Source organism: Coloeus monedula, assembly GCF_965178545.1.
Source record: "Coloeus monedula genome assembly, chromosome: 3".
NCBI lineage: Eukaryota > Metazoa > Chordata > Aves > Passeriformes > Corvidae > Coloeus > Coloeus monedula.
This window is the reverse complement of record NC_138783.1, coordinates 48,085,413-48,109,378: the sequence shown is the minus strand read 5'-3', so window position 1 is coordinate 48,109,378 and position 23,966 is coordinate 48,085,413. Positions and strand designations below refer to the sequence as shown.

The 23,966-nt window shown below is 42.6% G+C and overlaps 1 protein-coding gene across 1 annotated transcript; it reads right to left on the bottom strand.

Moving 5' to 3' along the window:
- Positions 1–6,379: 6,379 nt before the first annotated feature.
- POLR1D (RNA polymerase I and III subunit D) lies at positions 6,380–23,946 on the bottom strand. Its single transcript, XM_082278771.1, has 3 exons — positions 23,836–23,946; positions 15,861–15,935; positions 6,380–7,726 (listed from the first exon to the last, which is right to left on the bottom strand). The coding sequence occupies exons 1-3, from the start codon at positions 23,859–23,861 to the stop codon at positions 7,441–7,443; spliced, it is 387 nt and encodes a 128-aa protein (XP_082134897.1). The 5' UTR covers positions 23,862–23,946; the 3' UTR covers positions 6,380–7,440.
- Between the last annotated feature and the right edge of the window lie 20 nt (positions 23,947–23,966).

Below are 23,966 nucleotides of genomic sequence, written 5' to 3'. Positions count from 1 at the left end.
AAGCCAAATAAAACCCGCAGCCAACTCCTCCTCAGTAAGTACGTAGTGTACAGCTCCTTTGCTGCTGCTGATGAAAAAGGATGCAGAGACCAGATGCCTAACGGCACAGGAGAGGGGAAAAGAGCCTGTGCTACCCATGGCACGGCTGAAGTTGGCTCTGGCCCTGGAAGTGTTAAATGCTTTGTGGTGAGGTAGGACAAACTTCACTTAAACTCAATTCTGTGGCCAGCCCCGATTGTTTTGACACCTGCACTATGTGAGGGATGGCATGGTCTCCTTTGTGGTGCATAATGACACATCTTCATTATTGTTCTAATACTCTGAAAAAAAAAAAATCCCTAATCTTTCTGTGGTGCCAGTGACTGTAACAATGCCGGGACGTTTTATTTTCCTCCTTGCTCTCTCTTTCCCTTAACCCGCTATTGTTGCCATAGCCACGATGGTGCAGTACTGCTGGTTCAGGGAAGTTTCTGTACTGTACCGCCCTGAGCTTATTGTTTAAATCTGTATTATTCAACTGTTCTGAAGATTTACATTTTTAATGGCTCATTTATGTAATCCCATAAATAAAGTAGCAGAAAAGCATCCCACACAAATGAGTGAATTGGGGTTTGAAAAAAGCTGCTGAAGCAGGTCACTCAGGGTCTCAGCTGCGGGGCCTTGATTGGTATCAGCGATATAACCACTGTGGCAATGGACTTAAGACCACCCAGTCAGCCCCAAAATGGTGCATTACCAGGGAATAGTGGAATGGTGCTATAGTTCAATCTCCCCTATTTAACAGGGAGCAGAGTTCTGCTGCAAAAACCATTTCAGCCTCAGACTCATTTACCTTATTGCTTTGACAGCTGCACCTCTCCCGCCTTAAAGTTTAGATGATTAGCTTTTCCCTCCTTGCAGCTGATGGCGATAGGCTTTTTTTTCTTAACCAGTATATTCCTGAAGGCTGATAAATTCCCCCTGAAGAGTCGGTGAATTCAAGCACCTGTCTGAAGAATTTGTTTTACAAACTGAGCACTGAGCTGGAGATACATTCTAACAATTCTAAGCTTCTGCCCAATGCTCCCCTTGCTGGCTCCCTCCCTGCACACAAATCCTTCATGAACTGTAAAACCTTTGAGCAGGGCAAGTCTATTCTACTAGTCGTGCTAATGAAAGATGGGGAAGATACTTTGTTTTCAGACAGTTCTCACCCTTCAAAGTTGATTTTTGGTTGTTACCTCATAGACCAGCCTCACAGCTGCTGCACATTTGGGGTACTCTGCCTTGGGGCATTCACTGCAGCTCCTGAAGCATCCTGCTCTCCAGGACAGGTACCAGCAGCAGTGGCTGACACTTCACACCCTTACGCTACTCCAGCTGAGTCAGTAGGAGAAACCCACCTAATCTCAGGCTTGTGACCCTGGCACAGCTTTGGATCCACCAGCAAGCCCCACCACAGAGGGTGCCAGGCTCTGCATGGGCAGCTTGCCTGGGGTGTCCCTGTTTAAGGTACTGCAGGCAGGCAGATGTGAGGCAGCATTCCTGGGGCTGAAGGATGACACTGATGTAACTGTGGAGAGCTGGTCCTCAGTACCTCAGCTGTGCCCTCATCACCTGGACAGCCTGGGCTTCAGGTCACAGCAAGATGGGGTAGCTGGGGCAGGGGGATGAGCCGGACAAATGGATATAGGACTGGCACTCCTTGTCACTCCAAGAGTTCTTCTGGGGATCCCAGTTGGCAAAGCACATTTGGAGAACAGTTTGCTCTCCTATCCCCTCCAGGTGGACACCCCTGCAGCTGCAGCAGGGAAGCCTGGCAGAGGCACGAGCCGAGACCCTGCCAAGGTGAGCACCTACCCCGAGGGCCTGCCATCACCCACCTCCCAAATGGTACTGACGGGTAACAGCGGGGACCATCCTTCCCCTGGCAGCCAGGCCAGGCCCTCGCCGTGCTGCTCCCACACATTCCCTCCTCCAGGAGAGCTGTGGGAGGGCATGGCTGTGAAGACAATGCCATCCATCCTCCCTGGCTCTTCCCAAGGCTGTCAGGACAAGTGCCAGCCAAGGCACCGGCTGGAGGACAAACAAGCACCACACAGTCAGAGCTGGAGCCACGTGCCCTTGTGTCCAGCACTGCACTGCAATACCTGGTGTGCTGTTACTGAGACACAGCGACGCTTCCATCCCTGTGCACGAGTGTTTCTGATGCCAAGAACAAGGCGTTTTCCCCTAATTCCAAAGCAAAGCAGCTCCTCACAGAGGTGTATGCCTGCGGAAAGCTCTGCTGGCAGATAAACCGCAGCGATCCACAGGGGAGGGGCAGCTGGACAATAGCCCTTCCTCAGTTTACCTGCTGGATCTTGTTCTGCCTGGCTGCATGGAGTGGAGTCAAAGAAGCTGCTCAGAGGCAGGGAGCAGGCAGCGAAACAAAGGCGGGGAGAATACCAGCCAGCCCAAAGGAACAGTGGGGAAGCTGGTAATTGGGCCGTGTGTGTTTGGCTTTCGCCAGGCTAGCAGGTTTGTTTTTCCCAGGCTGGAGCCCAGACTGAAAGAGACACGAAATTATTAAAGACCTCAACCCAGAAAGGAGAAAAAAAAGGAAAAAATGTTAGCAGGGAAGACTGGAGGTGAATCTCAAGTAATAGCGGTGTGGTGGGGGCTCTCTTGTTCCTTTCCAAGGGCATAGATGCCTGGGAAATAATTTTCAATGGCAAAGAAAAATGAAGTTTAGATAAAATTCATTCCAGTTGACTTTTATTGCTAGTTTAACTCATTTCTTCGACAGCTGGGAGCTTACTGGGCAGGATGCAATAGGTCCTGCTACAGAAAGGTAGAGCTGTGCCTTCCTGGTTCCTTTCTTGTTGCAAGAAGTTTCCTGCAGAGATCCAAGTCTAAATGAGACCTGTTGATGAGGCAGACCCAGAGCCACCCTCAGGGATTCCCCCACCGTGGGGCTGATCCCCAGTCCTTTTGCCAGGCAGATGCTGCAAGGAGCTGTAAATCTACCTGCAGGTCTGTAGACTTAGGGCAGGCAGGATGTGTGCAGGAGCTCAGCACAGCAGAACTTCCCTGATTCACACTAGATATGGGTTTACTCACGGACACAGTACTAGCCACTTTCCTAGGAGCCTATGCTTTCTCACAGACATTTATTTAACCAGACTGACTCAGGTGCTTGACATGAAGGAGGTCTTTCAAGCAGCCATGCTCCACACAGCATCTTGCTGGAGTCCTCCGGAAGGGAGGTAGAGAGCCAGGGCACGGGAAACTTCACCTGCCTCTCCTTGGGGCATCCCCCAACTTAGTAAATGGACACTAGGAGAGAGAAGGGGCTAACACACAAACTTTTCTAGACAAAACACACTCTGTTCTCCAGGGACTTAGCAAGTGCCTTCTCAGTATGGAAGGGTTCAGAGAGGTACTGACCACACAGCACTGCCTCGAGGAGCAGTGTCTGCTAATATGGTAGGTAGAGAAAACTGTATTTGAATATAATATACAGAATCAAGACAAGGTAACATGCAGGGCCTTGATTTTCCTTCATGTGTTATACTCCTTTCTTAATAATCTTATTATTGAACTTAAACAACAGTTCATGGCCAGCAACTGTCAGTTGTTGCTGGTCCTGATGGATTAAGCTGCTTGCTGGCATTTTTCTTTGAGAAATTTTAAATGACTAGCATTAGGCAACTTTCATCCCTCGTGTGGTGCTTTAAAAGACACAGGCAATTCCTTTCCAGGAAAAGCTAGAGAATTCAGAAGACAGAATCTCAAGCAGATCAGAATGCCCACTCATGTTTCCCAAAACCAGACTTTGGTTGTACTTACACAATTGATATTGAGATACCACTCAGTTGATATTGAGATATCACTCAATTGATGTTGAGTGTCATATTGCTGCTGTAAGCACTTTCTGCAGGCAAAATTTTTAAGGCTTTCTTTTAATCAGAGCTATGCGCTCTTTAACATTTACTCTTGATTATTTCCTATTGACAGTCACTAAAACGAAGTGTATATTAATGCAGACAGGAGTTTCATTCATCGATGGTGAGCTACAACAGGATTATTTGCAAGTGCAAAGATCACTCACATGAATAAAGATTTGGTGGATCAGTGATTCCACTGGTAAAATGACTAAAATCCTTCTCCAAACACAATCCAGATATGTTTTCTTGCTACTTATCCAAGCAAGTCTGCTTTCGTGTTGTTCCAGCTTAATTAACTGAAAGCACGTAATTATTAGTGAGAGCTTTGATGGGACAGGAGAGGAAACATGCTTCTTGGTGATTGACTTGCAGCCACAACAAAAAAACCCCCAAACCAGTTCTGTGCAGGAAAAGCAACCCCCTCCTGCTACATTATTCCATTGATCTACAAACATTTACATCTCCTTTGTTAACTAGTTTTCTGTAGAAATTTTGTGATCACTAAGGAACACTCTTTAAACTGCACCTCAAGAAACTTCTCGTTTAGACCGATCCAGTCTAAAAAAGAGGGTGGGTTTTTGCCCTTAAGACGTGTTATACATGAAATCTGTTGGGCTTTTCTTGGATGTTCATGATTCATTGTAAATAATTCAAATTTGATTTACAAAAGAGAAGAGGCTGTACAATGAATGCAAGAACTGCATGTTACTATCTCTCTGACCATCAAAACTAACAAAAGGATTTCGTGAAGGCTACCTAAATGTTTCCTCCTCCTTCACATTGTTTTGTGATCTACATTCAGTACCAGATTGATGAAAAAGAACATTTGGAGGATTTCTATCCAAAGTAACGATGAAGTCTAATGAGAAGATTGTTCTGGCTGTGGCCAGAGAATAGTCTCACCTGAATAAACTTTATCTATATAATGTGCACTGAAACTAAACATAGACAACACCAGTAGCTCACAGATTAACAAGAAACACCTCTGAAGTACCACTGCAGCAACACTAAGGCAAGGTGCATTCCCTTCCCATGAGAGTAACTAAGGAAGCTGAGACCAAGAACATACTATTTATTTACGTATTTATTTAAGGACTAGGCACTTTTACAAGTAACAAGTGTACAGCAGTTAGTAACACATTGGAAAAAGTCATGTCCAAGTCTAAATTTTCAGGGTTAAATCCTATCTTTAAGATGCCTTATAAACATGATGCTAGTGTTGCACAATATGAGCAACTGCAGACAAAATACAAACCTGGCTTTGTGCACCCAAGTTCTTATTAGAAAAGTAATCGCTGTGCCCCCTTCCAAGTTTACTGTGATTCTATAAAGAGTTGCCTTTAGAACAGTTAATGAGCAGCAGAGGATTTTGTTTTTATTAAGTACACTTACGAAAGACAACATTAAAAGATGGAATTAACCAATGCAAGATTGATAATTCGTGTATATTCTGTAAATCAGAAAAATGTGGAATTAAATCTGAACCTACCACCAGCACCACCACCACTCATAAAAACAAGCTTTCTCCAGTTATCTGTGCAGGTCATGTCAGATCCTCTAGCTGAGCATTTCCAGTATGCAAGCATTATCAGCAATCCAGACTCATTTTGAGAGCACGCTCTAATCAGTTTCCCTACCTGAAAGCCTGGCATAAATTAATATAGCATCAGCAACAGCCCTTACCCAAAGTGGTATTTGAAGGCCTGACAGTTGAAAGCTCTCAGGACAGCATATACCAGCATGAGCCAGACCAGCAAGAATTCACAAAAATTTTTTCTGGGGAACATCTCCAGTCCAAATCCTGACCAATGGTGAGATGAATTCTCTGCTTCAAAGTCACATCCATCCAGCACTGTCATTGCAGCAGAATGCAGCCAGTATTATAGCTGCTGTCCTTCCAAAAAGGATTATTAAGGAGTATACAACGGGCAATCAGCAAAATAAGGACTGCAAACATCATCTGTTTATTTAAACCAAAGACAGTCCTTACATTCTCCAAAGATACTCCTTTTTCACTGATCCCACTTAAACAATTGTAAATTTTCCGAAAGACTGAGAGTTCTATTTTAGTGCTGTGGGTCTTGCAGGGAAATAGAGGACTTGTGCATAACTCCTCTGGGGAAATGTCAAAGTATCCCACTTCACTGGATATGCTGACCCTGGCAGTCTCCAGAAGGCTCAACACCAGTATAACTACCTTCCCACTACTCAGAAGAGCAATTCCCAGCTCATGCACCAAAATCCAGCCAGAGCAGACCTCCACTTTGGCCGTCCCATGTCGCAGCTGACACGAGCTCCCCGAGTCAGGTAAGCACAGAGAGGAGAGGTGCTCACATGCCTATAGGTGGCACTCTTGCTCTGACTCAACACGGAAGGGCCACGGAGCCCCGGTCCTCTTGTCCCTTGGAAGAGAGAGGCACATCTCACTTAAGAAACCCATCAAAAGCATTAATTCCACAGGGCACTTTCAATTAACATTTTCGATTTTATTGTCACACACTCAAAAACAAAACTATGTTGAAAACAATTATTTCTGAGAACAGTAAAATACAAAGTATTTCACACAGAAGTTTGTTGTTGTAACACAAACAGAAGTGAGACATAGAATATGCCAACGTGTATTATTTGTGCTCACAGTCACAAGTTTAAAAACTGTACCACTATAGAATTGTCACATAGGCTTGGAAAGTGAGCATTTGGATGTTTAAGCATCACCTCTGCATTTCTAGTATTACATATTTACTTTGAAACTTTCTAGCAGTAGACAGAGAACATGAAAATTTTGCCTTCAGGGTTTGTTTTGAAAGCACCGTGACAACAGACTGTTAAAACTACTTCCTTACAGAGGGAAGTCTAAACAGAGACAATTATTGCAGTTGCAGCTTTTTAGGGGTAATGTTTATTGTTATCTATGATAGGTTTGTGAATATACATTAACAAGCAAAGTCACTATTTCCCAGCAGTCCCTCCTGGAAAGCAAAACCAGCACTGCCCATTTAAAATTTGGGGTTTTTATACTAAAGAAAGCAATCTCTTCTATTCTATACAAAATGCATATGCTTGGCCAGGCACTGACCAGCTTTCTCTTCTTCTACATTCTAAACCAAATAAGCAAAACTTCTTTATTGGCTAGCAGCAAAGAAGTTCTGCACACTTCATGCAATAAATAGAATTCTGCTTAATTTAAATTTATTTCCAGAAGAAGAGTGACATGACTAAATGATTTGTATTAGACAGTGACACACATATCACGCTCCATCACCAAGACCCTAAGCTTAGTCAGAAGGGGAGAGAGGAATGGAGTAAAGGGAATGTCTGTTCTAAAACAACTGAAAGTTTTATGCTGTACTTTGCTTTTCTCTTAAGTCCCAAAGGAAAGTTTCTAAAGCTACCTCAAGGTTACCTCTCACACAGGCAACTTGGTTCAACACGCAAGTTTGAACATCATCTCTTCCTGAAAAACTGAGACACCCCTGCTTTCCTATACTTAATGACATTCCTGACTTGTAACAACACATACTTGTCACTCTCCTCATCGCTTGCTTGATCGCTTTTCATGTTTATCCTTTGTGTGCTGGTTCCTGCTTTGGTGCCTTGGAGGAGAGTAGCTGACTCTCCTTCTGGACTGAAAGCTGGGTGTGTATGGGTGAATTCTGCGTTTCTTTGGTTTTTCTTCTTTCCTGCTTTTGTTTGGCTCAGACTCCTTATTGTCTTCCTTTTGCTCACGCTCTTGGTCTTGTTCTTTTTGAGATGGCAACGTGTTTTTGATGGTATTAATAAGAAATCTTTTATTTGTACCAGCAAGAGGACATTTCAACCTGTAAAGACATTTAAAAGTGATCAAAAGAGAAGGTAAAAATATCCCAAAACAAGTCTGAGATTTTAATTTCAGTGATTTTAAGACAGGTTTGTGATTTTGGCTTTCCTTGCATGCCACCTAGTGTAAACTCTCAGTACAGAAAGAGAAGTTCCAGATTATCTCCATTCTCCTTTTGTTTTACTCTTTATGGGAAGAAAACTATTTTACTTCAACACAGTGAAAATCCAAATGATTTTCACAAGGTAGTGTGTGCAGGGGGAAGCAAAGGATAATACATTTTAAGGTTGACGGTGCCTAACTTAGGTATTCAGAAATCAAACACTTAGTAACATTCTAAGTCAAATTGGAATGGTTTACAGAGATCGTGATCTTCTAAAGGCAGCATTATCTAGTGAACTGTGATATTCAGAAAGTAAGATACATGGGAATGAAGAACCCAAATAGCTGTACCATAAACATATACATGAGACATACCAATTTAAACATACTTAGCAACCACCAAAGTGTTTAATTTCTTTTTCTTAAACAGTAAAGATACTTATCCAACTATTTTCCATTTTTTTTGACTTTCTCCTCTCACATCTTAACAATTTTGCACATAATTTATCAGCTAGTTTTAGTAAACAAGTATCGTAAATTTCATTAATCTTGTTGGTATCATCTGTATTCTACTTATTTCCAATTTATCATCTCTTAATGAACAGAATAAGAAAAAACAAGTTTGAATATGCTCCTACAGAAAGCAGAAATCACTCTGCAGGCTTTGTTTATATTTGGAGTCACTGTGGTGTTTGTCTTCAAAATATTTTTGAGACAAGTTATGGGACTACTTTTAAAAAAATCAGAGCTCTTAGAGATCACAGCCACTTACTGAATCAACCACAAAGCCATGGAATCCCAACACCACAATGTTAAGATCATCTATTCTACTTGAATATTTTGTGTAAGTGTAGAAACTATACCCTAACTACTCAAAAACCTCTGACACCTCTGAACAATCAGAGCTATCAGAACAACAAGCAAACTGCAACAAAGATCACATATGGTTATTTAGCACACTTCATGACTTAACTGGACATGGAATTTATCATGATGTTTTGCTTCAGGTCTGCCTACTAAGCATTCCTGATAATTGTTCTTTTCTTAAATCCTTTAAGAACTTGGGAGAGCAATTTAAGAAGTACACAGTCATGCTGTTTTATTTCCACTAGGTATTTTCTGGCGCTTTTATTGCATAGAATTTTAGAATTTTCTAAACTTTCTTCATATAAATCTACATTATTTTTCTCAAATCCTGGTTTTAAATAAATAAGATCTTTAACCTAGTATAACTCTTTTGTAAATTAGGGAAACTATTTATCCATTAATTGTATTACTGAGTAAAAACAAGAGGCTAATAAATGTCAGTAGAACAGAGTTTCTACTTCAAGCTACACCACCTATGAACACGGTGCTGAACGTGTCATGGCACAGGTTACACTCAAGACATAACACAAACCAGCTAACATTTAAGTCCTCTGTATATCTTATGTGAGCATTAAACTAAACATTTCCTACCAAGGAGGGCAACTTTCTGTAGGCTGCATCCAGGCAAAAACTACTTCACATTTGTTCTTTGTCTTGCTTTTTCTTAGGAGCTAATGCACTGATTGATTTAAGCACTCATATATATAATGCTAGAATGAGACAGTCAAAGTGCCAAAAATAAATTTGTCTGCTTGAAGCATTTACTTCTTTTTGACACTATGAGTGCTGCCTGAGCTATACTAAGAATGAAAACTGACGAGAAATGCAGGACTTGAGAGTCAGCTAAGAGATGCCATTAGTTTACCATCATACTGTGATTAAAGTGAGCCACCAGGCTTTCATGGAGCAGCATAAGTCATGGCACTGAAGCAAAACATTAGTTCTTAGTTTTATTGACCTCAGACTTCAACAAAGCAAATTCTACCTTTAAATCTTAAAGCAAACAAGATGTATGGCATGTGCTACATTACATACACACACACAAGCGCATGTTTACACATAGCCATGGTATACATGGAACTGTGAAGATTAAAGTGAACTGTATTAATCCACTGATATCTTTGAGAGCATCTCTAATGGTGAGAAAATTGACATCTCCAAAGATCAGCCCTGGGTTTGCTGTACGGTCTGATCCTGCAGTGCTCAGTTCACAAATAGGTTTGCCCTCAGTGTGAGTTCTGAAGGGCTGGGAGGCAATCTCAGCCTGGGCACGGTGGAACACAATACTGCTGGGACCAGTAAACAGTGCCACAGAACTGATTTGACAAGCTTTGCTTTAAAACAAACAAACCAACCAACAAACAAAAAGAACAACAACAAAGACATGTTAAAAGAACATTAAAGTTCTGAACTGAAATGTGCCCCAAGCAGGGCTGCAGGCATGAGTGAGTGAGACAAGCACACAAACTGCAATGCTAGAGCCATCCTGTCTACTAGACCCCTGTTCTGTAGCAGTGTATTCAGCCATTGTAAGGTTCACTTTTTGCTTTGCATGCTCCAAAAGCTAAACCAAGCTATTCTCGCCAACAGAATCTTGCCTCCCTCCACAAATAAATCTCACACCCTCCAAAACCTCTCCACGATGCAATAACCAAGACAATGCAATGCATTGCATTTTGACAATGATAGTGCCTTTTGAGAAAAAAAATTAAATCCATCATTGTGAACATAGGTTAAATCTCAACCTATTGACCCTTTAAGCCAATTTCTGTGCAGGAACACAGAATTTCTAACCAGTGCCTGTCATCCAGTGCAGCAGTGCAGTTCAGCACAGAAATGTACTACACAAGTTCTTAAAAGTAAAAACATGCTGACACCATTTAAGACACAAGAGCACAGTGCCATGTGCCACAGTCTTGTCTCTGCTGAGTAACTGGACGTACTAAACAGGATAGGCACAGTCAGCCTCATCACACAGAGTAAAGCCATCTTTCCAAGAAAAAAGTTCACTATGAATGAACTGACAAGTACATTTCTACCGTTTCCAAACTGCCATAGAAAATATCATATTTCAATAGAAGAATGACTGAAGGGGGGGGAAGCAGCGACAGATTGCTTTGGCAAACCAACTGATCTATGCTGTTACCCTGTCACAGGGGACCTTACAAAAGAGGATGCCTCAGAGGACACTTAAAGCTTTGAAACATGGTCTTGGCAGCCAGGTGCAGCTGGCAGGACTTTGTAGGATCATAGACTCACCTGGTTTGGAAGGGACCTTAAAGATCCTCAAGTTCCAACCCTGCAGATAGTAACACCTTCCACTAGACCAGGTTGCTCAGAGCTCCATCCTACCTGGCCTTAAACACTTCCAGAGATGGGGCATCCACAGCTTCTCTGGGCAATCTGTTCCAGCGACAACTTGACTTGGGATGTGCCCTGATTACAAGATTTTAACATATTTACTTTGCAATCTCTATCTGTTTCTCCTCTATCCCTGTTTCTCCTCTATCCCTGTTTCTCCTCCTCCTCCTATTCAAATGAACGATGAGGGGAATCACATTGCAGTGTTTCTGCACAGTCACACAACACCCATTCGAAGACAAAATGCAACACAGCACTTCACAGTTCCGGTACCCTCATCATCATCATTCTGCATTCTGCTGTACTTCTGACAGATTCGGTATTGAACAGAAAGCTATCCATAGGAATGAAAGTGGTTTTAGGATTGCTTTACAAAAAAGAGAGTTAAAAAGAATTTAATGCTTCCAAAATTTTTTTGTTGTGATTTCAGCTGCTCTTACAATGCAGAGCTGAACAAACCTTCCAAAAATATCTTGTTTTCCAGTTCTTAATTTACATAAGCTTTTCAAGTAAGATGATAAGCTACATTTGATTGAGCTTTAGCTCACATTATCAGCATCTTTGAAGATCAGACCTATACACTGGAAAAAAGGGCCTCTAGAACTTTTTTCACACAGTAACTTTTGTGGCATTTTAACTGCCTTTCTTGGTTACAGTGAGAACAACTGCTTAAAATGGGACCTAACTTCACTGCTATAAAGAAGCTTATGGATTATCTACATAGAACCAAGAGAAACAATTAAAGGAAGCTGAACTTTTGGCTTCATTTTAACCAGACACAATGGAAACCCCCCAAATATCCTATTCCATCTATGTCAAACAGCCTCTGATGAAACAAAGAAATTTATCTAACCATTTCAAATGTTCTTACACTATTTTTCCACAACTTCTCACCCTGGATCCAACTGATCCCTTCAAATGTTAGCTTCCACACAGCTGCTCTGATGTCTTTTCTCATCTCAGAAGTTCCAGCATATCAGCATCATCACTAGGATTCAACCACAGATTCTGCTCTCTTCTGATCAACAATTCCAGGATTAAGACACCTTCAGAAGCAGGTTCTTCCTTACCCTTCTCTCACACATTTCCTTTCATTTGTGATTAGCTGTACTAATGCTTGAGCCAGATACATCTGCAGCAGGATCTACATCATGTGTTATCATAAGGATGCAGGAGACCCCCCAACAAGAATGACCAAGGCCACAGAGTACATACAAAAGGAACACTGCAGGAACTAGAAATACTGCATTGCTGAATGAAATCTATAAATAAGAATATCCAGTATTCCTTAGATTCATTTACCATGGACCTACACACTGCCTATCTGAGCAGTCCCTGAGAGTATGGAGGCCAATGAGCTGACACTCTTAACCAACTAAGAGATCATGCAGCCCACCGGCAATACTGACAGTTGCTCCATGTCCAGAGAGTCTCAGAGAATTACCCTTCCTGCACAAACTCGGCCAATATCACTGCCAACCTCCAAAAAGGGACAAGCCTTTCTTCCACCAGCCTCTAACCCACACAGGTTGCAGCACCTGCCCATGTCATCCACATTAAACTTGTAAGACAATGTAACACCAGCAAAACATTCCCAAACTGGAAGAAATACTAACAACACTGTCCTGTGTTTTAAGGCTCAGTCTTTATATGAGAGATTGGGCTACAGGTTGACTGCTTTGTACATTTTTTCTATACCTGTCAGCTAAACTAGCTTGGATACTTGTATTTTAGGCTCCAGCAACAGCTGACTATCCATCTCAAACGATGAGACAGCAAAAGGTTAGGCAGGGGTGCTTGGGGAACTTTTTTGAAAGTTTTTGTGGAGAACTAATCACACTGGACAGTAACAGAGCAATAGCTTGAACCTGAAAGCAGTTCCAAAACAGTGTTCAGAGGCTTACTGGCTAAGGTTTTGCTGCCATCAACATCCACCAGGAGACACTACTCCTTTGTACTGGTATGCACAGTATAGTCACCCCACCCAGGAATGCCACTTCTCCATACACCTCCCTTTGACCAACTTCTGTCAAATGCCACTGACTCCAGAAATGCATTTCCCAGTATTCAACAGCTGCTGGAAAGCAACATAAACTGGAATCAGTGAAGTATGAGCAGTAGTAGCCTCTGCTTCTCCTTACCCAAAGACAGATGGCAGAACAAATCTTTTCTTCATAGGCCGAGCTGCTTCAGCTTTCCAGTGCCAATGCAGGACTGATGGCCTTACACTAGATGTCTCCAGGGTTTGTGCATCTCTTCTCCAGGACTCCTCTGACAAAGGGCTGAGGAATCCCAGAAGTCCTCATGAAACACACCTGTAAGTATTTTGAGTTTGGCAAGGAAGGAAGGTTTTGCGTTTTACCTGTTAACACTGTGCTTTTAGACAAGTTGATGATGACCTTGTCTTTGCTTCTACCAGTTACGATTTCGTGGATCTGGTCTACTAATACACATTTTCATGAACTAACTTTTCTGCTCATTTCGTTTGCTATCCACAGAGCTCTGAGCAGCAGTTACCTTCTTCTCAGTAGTTTACACCTTGCAAGGTAACATATCAGTCCTGGATATAATTTCTGAAGGCCTTCAGGATTTGCTTTTTTCCAGGATCAGTTACACTTGATAGCATTTTGCTGGAGTATGATACTCAACTGAGCACAGTTAAGTTTTCTTAACTTTTTCTTTCACTTTATCCCCCACATCTATATGCAACACCCAGCTGTTGGGCCAGTTCAGAAGCACCAGAACAGTGTAACAGGGCATAAAAATATTAAAGAGGTGAGAGTAGTGGCAGCTTGCAGCTGCTGTTCAGTCCGTTGTGCCTGCAGAACTGAACAGCAAAGACTTACTGGGAGTTTGCCTTTGGGGGGCTTTATACTTTCCTTACAGCCACACACACCAGCCGTACACTAGCCTATGCCAAACCCTACAGCAGCAGATTTGTGACAAATGGGATTACTACCAGTCTAGGGATAAATTCAGCAACGTAAAAATCCCTGGAGGTGCATTACATACAAAGAAATCATCCCTGAGAGCACGATATCCTGAGCTGCAGAAGAAGTACCTTGAAGAAGGTACAACAGAGCGTATTCAGAAACAAAGATATTCAGCAAAGCACTTCTTAGGCACCGGGTATGGGCTACTGATGGGAGACAGGGCACTACACTTTGACCTAGTATAGGTGTTCTCAGGTACCACTGCAGTCTTCAGAAAGTACTTCAACAGCCTCAGTTCAGGATATCACCATGCCAATCCCTACGTCCCTGTGTCCCTCTGCCTGAAGCCTTCTTGACAATCCTTTCCTCCTACAGCTTTAACAGAACCCTGGCCTAGCCAGACACCATTAATCTGCAACTGCTCTGAAGAAAAGGCCACCCTTGGCTATCCCATCTCCTGGCAGGTCTTGGGCATCTGGCTTTAGCAAACTGCATCCCAAGCTGATCATCACAGCCAGCTGAACAGGACCACTACCCTTTTACAGACAAGGAATAAGAAGGAGCCACACTCAGGAGCAGATGCTCATACACTCTCCTGGCAGGTATTCCAGACTGAACAAGTGGCAGCAAAATTGTACAGGGACACCTGATTATCTCCCTGCAGAAATCTTCAGTTGCCATATCTGGAATCAACTTGGAAATCCTCAGTATCTGGATGCATGCAACACTTCATGGTGCTAACTGTGTGCATTGGCCACATGGCTAGGCTGACAGGGTCAAAGCACGGTGGATCAGTACAGCTATAGCCACTCTGGGGGATTAAACCAATTAAGCTACTTTAACACAAAGGGTACGAACTGCATCCCTAGAAGAAATACTGAGTAAAACATACAGAAAACCCCAACCTGTTTGAAAACATAAAGGAGTAACTTTTTTATCAGCAAGGCACTATTTTAATCTCTTCAGAGCTACTAAAACAAACAGATAACTGAGCTGAGAACTTCATGAACAGTGCAAGCTTATCTCTTACTACTGCTGATGGAGGAAGCCAAACCTTATCTACAAGTGCGTTTAGTGCAGTCAACTGGTGCACTACTTGCGTGAACATCCCTAGATCCAACAGCTTCTTATCAAAGTCATATACACTATGTCATGATGAATGACTCTCCTCAGCATGTTATTACTTCTCTAATTACAATTACATGCATTACATTCCATGACAATTTAGCTGTAAAATCTGGAATACTGCATTGAAGAATCAATGCTGTATTTAAGATTTAAATACTGTGATTCTTTTCCCAGTTACTATACAGATCAGCCCCTGGGTTTTAGGGTTTTTTTAGTATTAAAAAAGTAACCCTCTCCCAAAACTGGATTATACATTTGAGTTCAGTGAGTTCATTTTTGGCTACAATTTACAGATGAATTGCCTACTAAAGGATAGTTTGTTATTTTATTAGTACAAAGCTTTAGGTTTCCTTGTCAGGTTATGAATTCTTTTCACTTAAAACAGAGTCCAACCCAGGAACATGTAGCTAGTATGTAAGTACATACACAATGAAGACGACTGGCATTTTAAAGACCCATGAGGTTCCAACCCAAAATTTGCAATTCCATCTATTATAAGAACATATTCCAAATTTTCCAATTGCTTTGTCTTCAACGCATTCAGACAAGCAATTTCACGCAGACAGAATTTACCTGCACTTCTTTCTTATTTAGACTGGAATTTTTTGCCCAAATTAACATGTGGATGAAGATGAATTATTTAAACATGAAACACATAAAAAGGTAGAGACTTCTCTCACACAATAAATATAAGATTTATTTTGGCATCAGCTGTAGCATTCATTTCCTTTCGGCACAACTTACCAACCCATAGCTCCCATTGTTTCAGCTCTAGTTCTCCCACGTTTGGCCTCTTTAAGTAACTCTTCCACAGCCTTCCTAAGAAAGAGAAAAAGAAAAAGGTCACCACTTGTGGAACACAGGAAGATGCCACTTTATGCACTTAGGCAAATAAAGCAGATAGCTTTATTCACAGTAGTGAATTAAGCAATAAAGAAGCTACCAAAATCACCTTGACTTTAAGATAATTCAGATTCCTATGCACCAAGATTAAGAGACACATTCTGAAGTACTGAAACTAACAAAAGTTGTTGCAAATACAAAAACTGTAATACTGAATGAAGAACAGGACTTGGCACACTTCAAATCCTTTTTAAGCACACTTCTGACTGTGAGGACAAGTTGCATATCCCGTCATACCACAGGCACTCATGGAAACAGAGTATCTCCCAGGTAAGCTATCATCTCTGGGCAATACCTGCTCCAAGATGCCAAGCACAGCATCAGCAACCTCACCAGCTACTACTGCCTTCCCACATAAGAGAGGAAATGTGTGTGGGATGGCTACTTGCAAGAACACCAAAAAAAAGGGTGAAAAACACAGGCTGTACCACTGGAACGTGAGAGATGTTGCATTCACAGATCTTCATGAAATTACAGCAAAATTTATTTTTTTCTCCAGACCCAGAACTTGCTATCTGAGCATCCTGAGCTAGGTTATAGTGATAACAACAGGAACACATGGCATTAATAGAAACTTGTCCTGAGCCTTCAAATAGCAATGTCAGACAAAAGTGAGGAAAAAGGAGAAGAAAGTGTCTGACTTTTAATTACCAGTTACCAAACTTGGTGATTCTCTTTCTGAGAAAAGCCTGTCATTATTATTGTACTATAAAATCTGTCACAATTTACAATTGAAATAATAAACCAAAGAATCTGAGCTACAAAGCACTAATAAAACACACACATAGGTATTTAAAACAGCTATGATTCAGTCTTAGGGAAAAGATCATAATAAATTAATATGGTGACACCAATTCTATTAACTTAGGTAGGAATTACACACCTTTAAGTATTTGAGACTTTTTTTATTATATCAAAGCTCAGACTGACCTGGCACCCATCTTAGTAGCCTTCTAGGTCCACACCTTCATTATCAACATTGTTTCCTAATATTGTTCTTTCAACATCACCCTTTTTCACTGCACCTTTACAAAGCCCTTTCAGCTTGCATGGACAAATGAAATGCAATGCTCAGATCCTCTTTGAAATCGTATGTTTCCACTCACTAAACTTATATCCTCTGCACAAGTAAGCCAAAAGCTATGCAAACAAGTTTTTAAAATTTGCTTTTAGAGGCCTCGCAGGACTCCACATTCCTCACTCTCTTCATTTTTACAGCTTGGTTACAATACAAACAGTTCTGTGGCTGCCAGCTTCAATTCTAAGGCAGCAGCATGAGCAAAGGGAATACAGCATGCAACTTTCACATGAGAACCATCCAAACACTGGGGGACTGACGGGACGGAAAATTAGGGACAGGGGCACATTTAAGAATCCTGTCATCATTCTGACATCTTTTATAGCAAGCACCACTTAAAACTTGCTGTGGCAATTCTTTTTGGGCAATCAAGCTACAGAATTACAGCAACATGAAGGTACAAGCAGTGATATTTTTATCTTCAAGAGTATGGTACAAGACCTATTTACATTTCTGAGGGATTAGACTTTTTCCTCTTTCTATATTCCAAGGTTACAGGCAAAGCTCCCATTGCATATATCCTAATAACCAGTATCATTAATACATGTGTCAAAAGAATAGAGTAATGTTAAAGGCTCCTAGTCAGGCAAAATGAGAAGTACTTTCTATTCCTCACTCAGGGGAAGAGCTTCATCATTTTTTTCCAAAAGGTCAAATGAATAGACTGAAAAAATGAATAAATAGTAATAAAGAGGCATGTCTGATAGTTACAGGCAATGAAAACACCATGTTATTACAGAGACCACCCAATGTCTGTGATTACAGATGACTGTCAGAAGAAGACGTATCATGCTGGATCCGACAGCCGAGAGGCCAGACAGTCACAGCCCCATGTCCAGGTCCAACCAGTAGCAAGGCTGAAAAATCTGCTCCTAAGAGGCAGATACACACACCATGCACTTACACTGCTGGCCACATCAATCACAGACAGACACAGAGAGTGCTCACACTGACAGCTTCATCCTGCTCTTCTCTCCGGCTGGGTGTGGGAGCCTAAGACATCAGCCCAACTGCACTGCTGGTACAGACCACCACGCAGGGCTGACTGGGACACCCTGGTCCCCCAATATCCAACCCCACTGTGGTCTTGCCTGTAGAGACACACAGGCATACATACACATCTCACCCCTGACCCTACAGTCTCTCCAGTAGCTGACCAGGACTCCCTGGTGGCCCCAACAGCTAGCTCCTCCTGGCTCTTGGAGATACAAGCTTACACACCAGCTCTCTCCTTATTCACCCGCTTACCAGCTACTCCAGCTTGATCTTCACCAGCAGCCACTTGGTCCCATACTTGCTCCAGTACTACAACACAGATAAACAAGTCCCCAATTCCACTTCAGGGACTAACATTTGGTTTTACTCCCTCCATGAAATGTCCCCAGTTGGTCTGGAGACCAGGAGTGCCCCAGGCCTCCAGCCCAGGGTCCAAGCCCAACTACTGGCATCCAAACCTTCACATGTTCCAGTTGCTGGCACCATGGACACATGGTCCCTCTGACCCACAGTCTGACTGTAGCTGCTAGCGCTGAGATGTACACCTTCTCCCCTCAGAGGCCCTCACCCAAGAGACAATTAGAAAGGAATTTAACTGGCAGTCAGGACAGGCTGTGATGATTAGGCATAGGGCATGGCCAGACAGGAGTACCAACCAGCAGCCTATACACATATGACCAGACCTTATTATCCCCTTATTCCTCTATTTTCCCACTCTTACTTCTCCCCAAATCACTTGAACTTCCCGCTTTCCCTGTCTTTGGTTCCTCCCCTACACATCCCATAATAATCCATGAGTTAATCAACACATACAGGTAACCAGGGCGTGGATTTCTTTCCTTACCTCACTAACAAGGCCGGGCGGCATGGACGTGTGGGGATACAGGCTCTGTTAGGCTCAGTTCATCCTAGTGGCCAGGGGAGCCCACTGCCCGCCCCAGTTTGCCAGAGGGCCTCACACACGTGCAGTTCATCACCTTGCTGTACTTTATATCATCTCGCAGCTTTTGTTCTCTCTCTCCCAGCAGGAGGCTCAAGCCTGCCTGTGAAAATGCCTCTTAAGTCTCTGGTAACATTTATGTTATCTCTACAGCTCTGTCAAACCAGACAGAGTATAACCAGCAGTAGGCATAATATGTGAAGTTTTCCCACACTGATATTCTTAGCATTCCCAGCTGCAACATCACTTGAGCAAACTATTCCCTCCCCTTGCAAATCTTCCATTTTTGACCCTTTCCTCTCAACATGCCATATGTGATCACAAACTGCTTTTCTTCTGCATCCCACAACCCCTCCCACAACCCTATGCAGCAATGCCCTTGAGTCCCAAAGATGCTCCAGCACTGACTCCTCTTGATGGGTATCATGCCTGGAGGCCCAGGCTATCTTTTGGGATCAGCCCTGGAGTGCGAGGGGGGCCCAAAGAAGACATCCATTTCTCTCTGACCTTACTGTGGGTTCCTACCCACCAGCTCCTCTGGGCTCATGGAGATGGAGCTCTGATGGGCTGGCAATTCTTGGCATGGGCCTGGGAGAAGCCAGGACTGGATGCTATTTGGGCTCCCCCCATCCATCATGGTCTCTCTGTAGTCCTCACTGGGAGCTTTTGGCACATAACCTAAAAAACCCTGCCATCTCCGCCCATGCCATCGTCTCATTAAAGATCCTGATGAGAACTCTAACGAAAATGTATCTACTGGACTTGCTTCACAGCACAGTCAGCTACAGAAGTGCACAGACCTGAAGTAGGAGGGCAGTGTTCATATTCAACATCTCCCAGTCAGAGAAGGGACATCTTTAACAAACACATCTTCGTGAAAGCATTAATAACTGTTTGCAGTCTATTCCACTACTATTCAAGCTCAAAGACCAAGCTTCTCTACTGTAATCGACAAAAATCACACTTAAGCCTACTTCCTGAGGCACTCTAGGTCCTGACAGCAAGATGCAAGCTCAGGAAAAACAATCAGCAATTTTTAAAATCAATTTTCTCAAAGCACTTTTATGCTAACTATACAACTTATTTTTAACTGTGCATGGGGCTAGAAATAGAAGTGAATGTTGGTATTCCAATTACAGCTGAATAATTAATATCAAGATCTTCAGTCAAACAAATGACTGAAGACACTGACAGTGTTATTTAAAATTAACTCTCGTGAGCTGGTCCTATCTGCTCGCCCTTACTAAGAAAACTGATGAAAATGGAAGTCAGGAATAAAACCTAGGCCACAACTGTAAGAGCAAGAATGAAAAGAGGCACAAATACACCACAAGCTTTCTAACATTTGTTCAAAGGCAAAGGCATTCCACACCAGGCACATGAATGCTCTCAGTCTTTGTTGATCAGGTTTTGTACTTATTTAAACATTCTACTTGTCAATCTTGTGCTATTTGCAGTACATTTCTGTGCTGATATTCTCACCAGCTCGAACATACCATTCCATTTCAAACACCAATCTTAGCTTACAGACCACTTTTTTTTTTTTTTTTTTTTTTTTTTTTTTTTTTTTTTTGCCAGGAGTATGGAATACTGAATCCTGACACTTGACACTGTTAAAATCAACAGTAAGAACCATCAGTTTTCTCCAAGGCACAAAGATTGCTTGCTAAAAAGCATAGCTGGGCTGTCTGTGCAGCAAAAATATTAATTATTGATTCTCAACTCAACTACAGGCCTCTTGTTACAGAATTATAGCCTTCTTTGTGATTCAGAGCAGCATCTCCTTAGGAAACACTTAATCCCAAGTAAATGATGCTCTAAACAAGCTTGCCAGGCACTTCTAATAAAGTATGGTATCCAAAGTTGAGAAATATTTGTAGCTATTGAAAGACAGAATGGATTATGGAAGGGTTTGGACACACAGTCTAACCAAGCCACTTCCTCTGTACTTGAAGAGAAATGATGCATCTTCTGTGCTTCAAACACACAGAACTACCATGACAATCATTTAGGAAGGAGAAGGGAATTAATTTTTTTTTTTTAGATAGGAATGAAAATGATGAGCTCTGTAGTATCCCAGTGGATGTTTAGCTGAAATAAACTAGGAAAAGCACATACAGGTACTTGCAGAGGAAACAAACTGAACAGCTCCTTCTGGCTGGTTTGCAACTTCTTTCACCTCCTTCTTGGGTCATAACTTCACAAGTTAACATTATATGTTAACAGAACTTAGAATTTTCTTAAGAACCAATGGAATCTCAAGGCTCAAGTGTCTTCACTGACGTACCAGCAAGTTCACAGGAGCAAGCCTCAGTCCATACCTCCATCAAAGGTTTTGGGTGAGATGGAGCAGAGGATGTAATTCAGCAGAATGTAGCAAATATTACTATTTTACACACCTGTGGTATTTACAGCTTTCAGAGTTTTAAAATCCACAGAATGCAACAGTCACACAGGGATTTATAAGTTAGTACTCAGCTTTCTAGGAAAACTTCATATTAAAGTGAGGAAAACATCAAAAGTATGATCAAGTGAGAGTCAGACATGGTAAAACTGAAAAACAATATCAGGAAATGAAGCAGTAAGGATCAAATAGAAGAAGCTAGATGAAGAGACTTCTCCTTAGATAGTCACTATAAAAAAAATAGGACAACTGACTTAACAGATCACTTTTTGGAATACTGGGATACAAAATTAATTTCTGACCTGAAAAAGCATGCACAAAACCAGTTACACTTCCTTCTCCCTCACGGTAAATTAAATAAAAACCACATGTACAAAACCCTTAAGTTTTTCTTTAAGATTTGTGCATTGCAAGACAAGCCTGAATTCAGAGACAAACTACTCAAAATATTCCACATAAACCTGCTTTTAAAGACTCAAAATCCACCCAAAGGAGTTAACACTGTGGCTACAGAACAGAAATGCCATTAATTGTATGCTAAAGCCATATTACAAACCCCCTAAAAATTATAAGCCTAAACTACCATTGCTACACTATTCACAGGAGAATATGAGCTACAGGTTATTGAATAGGAATCTAAGGCATAATGTCTGTAACCCAAAGAAAGGTCTGTATTAGACTGGAAGGGGTCTGTATTGAAGATTGTACATGGAAGCATATCTAGAGTGAGTAATACCCAAGTACGACATCTAAATGCACACAGCACAAGCCCATTTCAGGGTGCTACCAAATTGAGCTCTTATGAAAACTTAAGGTATGAAAAAGTAACCAATGATAGATGGATCCAGGACAGAAAAGAGTTAATAGTCAAGTGCACTACGCTGTAGTTACAATGTGTTTGGAGCCGACTGAACACACTCTGAGGTGAACAGTGGCATGGATTGGTGACACCAGACAGCTAAACCCTCCTGCATACCCTTTGGTAAGTGTCACTGAGCTTCATCCTCATTATCTACCACGCGGCCACAGAAAAGGAATAGCAAATCCCAGCTTGGACCGAACCAATAAGGCAGGGTAAAACTTTAGCTCCTGGGAAGAAGAGCATTAATATCAGGAGGAGACTGTGGAGCACTTGGCCTTAGCTGGTGAGTGAGCAGCTATGTCCTGAACTGCCCAGAGAACCCCAGGTCCCTGGCATGGCAATAGCAACCAGAAGCCAGCGTGGAAGAACAGTGACATAGTTTCAATTTGCCATGAACGAAAATGTTTAAGTTTGGAATGGCACTAGTAAAAAAAACATTCATGCATACACAGAAAGAAGCTTTAATTATTAAACCGATGATCTGAGAGCAGAAGTAGCTTAGCAACTATTAAAAGCCTCTTAGAAAGCATTATGCTCTCTAGCCCTTCCACTGTCCCAGTACTATTGCTTTTGGCACATTTCATATACGTGCCAGATATAAAGAGAATAAAGTTATTTTCTACAAGCATACTCAGACACGGTTTCTTAAAAGTTAAAGGTGAGAACCATGAGGAGAACAGTTCAGAAAGCTTCTGGTCATCATGTCACTGTAACAGCTGTTTTAAACAGCCATAAGGAAAGTGAACAACCCAGAAATACGCTTGCAAAAAGAAAAAAATTCCAATCACACAAATAGGGCTATTTTGCAAAAAAATTTGTGATATAAACACCAAAAGTCTATTCCTAAAACACAATTAAGAGAAGCCTACTTGGAGTATCCAAATATAGAAATCTATGTTTTATTCCTCAGTGTTTGCTCGGGAGGACTGCAACTCAAAACGTGCAGCAAGACAAATCCACTGGTCCCAACGAAATGCCAAGTAGAAAACAATTTTATTTTGTGACAAAATAACTGCCAAGCATTTTATATTTTCTTGATACCGGGACAGGGAAAATTCAACAACTGGTCAACAAGCACATCTCCAGCACTGAAAATTGAAATTTGGGATTTGAAAAATTTATTTTACCTAGTACACAATTCATCAAATTGTAACTGATGAGGGGTGAACCACCCACGCCTTTCCAGTCTTGTCTCTAAGCGATACCAGCACGCACCCAAAGTTCTGTGCGGAAGACACGGCGGAAGCAGCTCCAGGCCGCGCTCCCCTCGAGGCGCACCCGCACCGCACAGCCCGCAGGAGGGGCAGTCTGGGGACAGCGGGCAGAGCCCGGCGGAGCTCGGGGCCCGTTCTGCACCGCGGACCACTCGGGCCGGGAGGAGCCGCCCCACGGCTGCCGCCAGCCCGCACCGGCCCCAGCCCAGCGCTGCCCGGGCCTCGCGGGGCGGGAGGCGGTGCTGGGCCCAGGGCGGCGCAGCAGCCCCGCAGAGGCCGCTCGCCCTCGGGGCCGGTTCTCCCACTGTCGCTCGTCCCTCACCTCTCCAGCTCCGGGTCCTCCTCCATGGCTCCCCCACCGTCCCCCACTGCGACTCCTCAGGCGCAGGCCGGCGCCATCACCCGCTGTCGGCCGTGCGGGGCGGGGCAGCGGGGCGGGCGTAGGCAACGGCG

Coding starts and splice junctions, on each gene's coding strand:
- POLR1D (XM_082278771.1), bottom strand. CDS start 23,861: ATGGAGGAGGACCCGGAGCTGGAGAG. Junction 15,936..23,835: donor GAGGACCCGGAGCTGGAGAG/GTGAGGGACGAG, acceptor TCTCTTTCTTAG/GAAGGCTGTGGAAGAGTTAC. Junction 7,727..15,860: donor ACAATGGGAGCTATGGGTTG/GTAAGTTGTGCC, acceptor ATGTCTTTACAG/GTTGAAATGTCCTCTTGCTG.